Source organism: Belonocnema kinseyi, chromosome 4 (genome assembly GCF_010883055.1).
Source record: "Belonocnema kinseyi isolate 2016_QV_RU_SX_M_011 chromosome 4, B_treatae_v1, whole genome shotgun sequence".
Classification (NCBI taxonomy): Eukaryota; Metazoa; Arthropoda; class Insecta; order Hymenoptera; family Cynipidae; genus Belonocnema; species Belonocnema kinseyi.
The window spans coordinates 146,548,539-146,553,938 of record NC_046660.1 but is presented as its reverse complement, the minus strand read 5'-3'; the positions used below and the strand labels follow the sequence as shown (position 1 = coordinate 146,553,938).

The window sequence follows — 5,400 nt, the reverse complement described above, 5'->3', positions numbered from 1 at the left end:
CAATTAGCACAAATGGTAAGTTCCGACAGTGCCTACAAGTGTGCCTACTGGCCGCTAGATGGCAATACCGGTTTCATATGTATACACCTGGTATATGCATATTGTTTATTTATAATAATTTTATTAACTATTTACTTATAATTAATTTATTGAATAATTACTAATAATTATTGATAAATTCATAAGTGAAATCAATGGTTTAATAAGCAAAATAAATAAATATATAAAAAGTAAAATAAATGAAATAATAATGATAAAAAATTAAAATGAATAAATAAATAAAGTGATAAACAAAGAAATAAAATAAAGTTACAAAAGAATAATTGAATAAATGAATGAAATGAATAAAAAGAATGTAAAGCAGTAATAAATCAAATAAATGACAAATAGATAATTCAGATAAAATGAATAAAGAATAAAATGCATAAATAGAATAGATGACAAATAAATTAAGAAGTGAAATTAATGAAAAAATAAAACGAATATATAAATTAAATTAAATATTACGTGCAATAAAATAAATAGATTTATAAAGAACAAATACTGTTAGGTTAAAAAAAACACGGAAAGCATGTATTTAATTGATGTAAATTTTGTTATTGAAATTAAAATGTCAGTTTAAAACTATATATATGTTACAGTTAAAGTCCGATGTGCCGTCACACCGCAGTCTGCCTAGTCCCTCCGGGCTCAGTCTCCAGGCTCCAGGCTAAGTCCGGATTAAAAAGAAAACCTGCGGAGTTTACTTTTCCCATTACACAGTAGGCTGGCTCGAGAATTTACAATTTCAAATAATCTACATATCGCAATTGTGAACAGATTTGAAAGTTTTTATTTTAGAAATGATCAGCCTGAAATTTTTAAGATAACTTATTCAGTGCATTTATCCATTTTTGTTCTAATATATTTATTCAACGCAAGTTATTTTCTAAAAAATAGTATCTTTCTAAATTCGATATACGCGACGAGTTTTCTACAATTTTGAGGGCACTGAATTTGTCTTCGAATTTAATTTTCATCACTTGATTTTCCGCTTCGTCAGCCATCGTTAAGAATTTTCAAAAACACTTTTGATTTATAAATATTATTCCGAAGCGATAAAAACAACTTATTCGAAAATGTACAATGAAACTCAAACTATAAGATAAAAAATTTACTTTTATAATACTTTCAACATTAGTACAAGAACTTCTATTCAAAAATCTCCCAAACTTCGACGACCACGTAACTAGATTAAACTATTGTTTTGAGGATAACTAAGTAGGTGCGTCAGTCCCTAAATAGAAGCGCGGTGGAAGAGAGGGAGTGGGGAAATAACATTTCTTTATTAGTTACGAAGCTAATAGGAAATTAAAAGGAACTTTTGTTTTTAAGTGTTGCTAGACCATTTATAAACCAGATATTCAATTTATCTATTTTAATTAAAGTCAGATTTTTTATTTGCCATACTAAATCTTAGTAGCGTTGTCTAATCAGTGATTTTCGATCTCATTAAATTAATATTTTAAATGTTAATAACAAATTTTAAAACCGAAACACCTATTACTGGCTGTTTCTTACTGGAAAGTTGGTTTTTACAATAAATGTTGTAGTTTGTTTTTATCTATCAAATTTTACAATTTATCTTTTATAATAAAAAGTATTTTACACGTATATTGAATCATTTTTCATCAAATAAATCAACAATAAACCATTGTTGTTATTAATAATCTATTTATTACAAATAATAGACTCGTGCCTTGTATGGAATATATAGTATGTCTATGAATTCGCATTGAATAATCGGCTTTTTCTGAAAAGGCATGAAATCGGAAACTATTCACACTTAAGAACAATAAAAATATTAAAAATGAATTATTTATATTCTCTAAGTCTATCTACGTTAAATATGATACATATTGAGTTTTTTTTCTCTTTATAGAAAATAACTTGCGTTAAATAAATATACTAAAACAAAAAAGGATAAATGTACTCTAAAAGTTATTTTAAAAATTGCATGCTGATAATTTATAAAATAAAAACTTTCAACTTTGTTCATATTTGCGATCTGTAGAGTGTAGACTATTTGAAATTGTAAATTCTAGAGCCAGCCTACTATGCAGTGGGAAAAGTAAACCCCGCAAGTTTTCTTTTTACTCCGGACTTTGCCTGAGCCTTTCGGGCACTTCGCGATTTGACTAGGCAGAGTCCGAAGTGAAAGTGCTACTTCGGACTTTGCCTGACACCGCTCAGGCAATTCGCGGAGTGACTAGGAAGACTTTGGTGTGACGGCACATCGGACTTTGCCTGTAACATTAACAATTTGTGTCATTATTTGTTTATATGTAATGTGTTTTTACAAGTTACTGTCGATATGTCTGCCATGAAGCTAATGAGTCAGGGTCTATTGAAACGGTCTGTCTCGTAATGAAAAATTTAAATCTTGGCAGTCAACAATAGAGAGGTCCTAAGTCCTTGAGAGGTCTAGTAACGAATCAATTACATGTATCCCTACCTTTATGTCTGCCAACAAGCTAATGAGTTAGGTTGTATTGAAACTGTCCGTCTCGTAGAGGTAAATTCATATCTCAGGGGTCAACAAGAGTGTCCGTGTCCGTTATAGAGAGTGTCCGTTAGGAAGAGGTAGCTTAACATGGGGTTTCCTATACCTTGGGTCGGGGAATCACGTTAAGTGTCCGTAAACAGACGTGTCCGTAAGTAGAGGTTTCACTGTATCAATACTACATTTAAGTTGTATCTTACATTTCACAGTTATTTGCCAAAGAAATCGGAAAAATTCGGTACGAACATAAACAGTGGGGCACATGTGTAAATTCTGAATAATTCTTGAGACACCGCGATATTTATTCGGAAAGAAATCGGAAAGGTTCAGAACTAAGTAAACGCAGTGGAAAAGTTCGGCAGAATTTCGGAAAGTCATCAGAAACCTTCGGAAAGAGACGAAAGCAAAGTTCACGTAGAAATGGGAAAGGATCAGAACGATACTTCCGTTCTGACCCTTTCCGTTTCTTCCGCTGGGGTAGATGTACATATAGAATAGAGATGAGCCCACAATTGATCAGTTTTTCTGCATTATCCTGTGCCTGTCTATGACTTAATAAATACCCATCCTTATGCATACGCGATGACGGTATAGGTATATTGACGAAAGGAACGGTTCGACCATGCGCGAATTCCAGAAGCGCAAAAGATTCACTTATTACTGAAGGTGAGCCTGGTTTCGGTGGCCTCTTGAGACAATTTCGGCTTTTACAGTGCTATATTTTTCGCTTTATAAAATAATTTAATGGCGTCTTAAGGGGGAATAGGGCAATTAAATTTGACAGTTTGAATAAAATTTCACAATAGAAAAGTGCGCATACTGTCAAAATTATCTGAAAATGTTTAGGTAATTTTGACAGTTTTGAGGTTATGTTATTATTTTGTTGGCAAAATTTCCCCTACAAAATTTTGATGCTTTTGACGATTTCGGCCTTTGCCAATATTTACATACTCTATATAATCTATTTTATTTTAATTAAAGGTCTCGCTTCCTTTTGCGTGATTTGGAACTATCCCTGCCGAAAAGAAATCTTACGCGAAAATATCAGACCGGGTCATACGAGTTTCAGTGAATTATCAGTCTTTATTTGTATGACTTTATCTCTAGGGAGTGCATGGAAGATATTAGTCCTTTTTTATATTTCATTTTATGGCGGTCCAATCTTGAGAATTATAAAATAGAAAGGCAGTTACGATAGTTTGTACTTTTGCCAATCCGAATTATCCGAATTGTCCAATTTTTAGTGTTCCGAATTATCATTTACCATAATTTTTAATTTCTGAATTTTTATTTTATATAAATTATATTATTCCTAATTACTGTTTGGCATACTTTTTATTTTTCCAAATGTCTATTTGAAATCATTTTTGTTCTACCGAATAACCATTTACCATGATTTTGATTTTTCCGAATCTTTATTTTTCATAACATCCATTCTTTCGAAATATCATGTAACATTAATTTTATTTCTTTATCAATTTGGCGAGCGTATAAAGCAGTAACGCGAAATTTAAATCAGACAATCAGAAATAAGAATTAGAAAATCTGATTTGCCTATTTGAATTTCATGTCATTATTATGGGGTCATACAATAGAGTAAAAATGGTGTTATATAGTAATTAGGTCAAATAAAAATTATGCACAATAGTACTCTAAAAGAAAAATATGAAGTAAAATGGAAGCGAGGAAAAATAAAAATCAGCCAAAATAGTATTTCGTCAGAATAAAAATGATTGAAAATTACAATTTGGTAAATTTCAAGTTATGCAAAACAGTTATTCCATCAAATAAAAATAATTGAAAATAGTGTTTTGGTGAAGCGATTTTCTTTCGAATATGAAATATTATCGAAAATTAAATCTCGGTAGTATCCATGCGCCTCCTCTCAGTGTATACGTACAGAATTATTTTTAGTGTCTGAAATATTAGGACAATTTAGCTCAATCTAAAGATATTTTAACTAAGTTCAATTGAATTAAAGATTATTTACCATTATCCGGTCTTGTTTACTCTAGTCTAGATCTTTCGGTTTTCTGCCCTATTGAAAATATGAGACCGCATTTGCGCTCGCATTTTCGGCGGCGTAAAACAAAACAGAATTTGAGTTTTTTGAAATACATAATAAACTTGCTAACAGTAAATTTTTAAAGTAAATTTTCAACGTCAAGGAAAATTTTTAAAGTGTTTTACAAGTTTTAACAATGGGGACGAAAATGATGTTTCTTCTACGCGCACAAAAATGCGGGCGTGAATTCGGGTTCAGATTTTCCGTAAGGTCGTAATAATAACATTCTTTTTACCTGGATTCACATTTTGCAATAAATTTGTAGGTTTCCTTAGAAGCCGACGTGAGAAGAGAAAGGAAAAGAAAGCCAAAAAAAAGAAGGAATCCATTGATGCTAGCAGTAATAAAGAAGACAAATCGGATCTGTAAGTTTATACATTCTCGCCACTTTTTTACATTCTTATTACATGTGAAGAGTTCGATTTTGTGTCAGTTCTGATTTGCTTTTTTCAATACACAAAACTATATTGAAATAAAATATTAATGCGGTTCCGTGCATAAAACTAGTAAAGGTAGATGTCCCAGTAGAACTTTGAAAAGAAATGATTTAAGTGTATAATATAAATCGTCTTTAGAGATTAATTAAATTTTGAACTGAAAAATACGTGCAGAATTCATTAAAAACAAAGTTATTAAGAATTCAGTGATTGGAGTTTATCCACACTGTGAGCTTTCTTCGACCGTTAATATCATTAATGAGAGAATGTGTTTCATTCTGGTCATACGGTCCAATATAAATAAAAATAGATTCAGATGTCAATGAATCTTTATTCGTCAATTTTAATTAATATAA

General features: G+C 30.9%; 1 protein-coding gene across 3 annotated transcripts in view; it reads left to right on the top strand.

Moving 5' to 3' along the window:
* Window positions 1-5,400, top strand: part of LOC117170749 (F-BAR domain only protein 2) — a 201,048-nt gene that overhangs the window by 64,647 nt on the left and 131,001 nt on the right. For all 3 annotated transcript variants that reach the window (XM_033357783.1, XM_033357782.1, XM_033357781.1), the window contains one exon: window positions 4,873-4,972. In XM_033357783.1, the coding sequence (XP_033213674.1) occupies window positions 4,873-4,972 (100 nt within the window). The remainder of the gene's footprint in view (window positions 1-4,872; window positions 4,973-5,400) is intronic.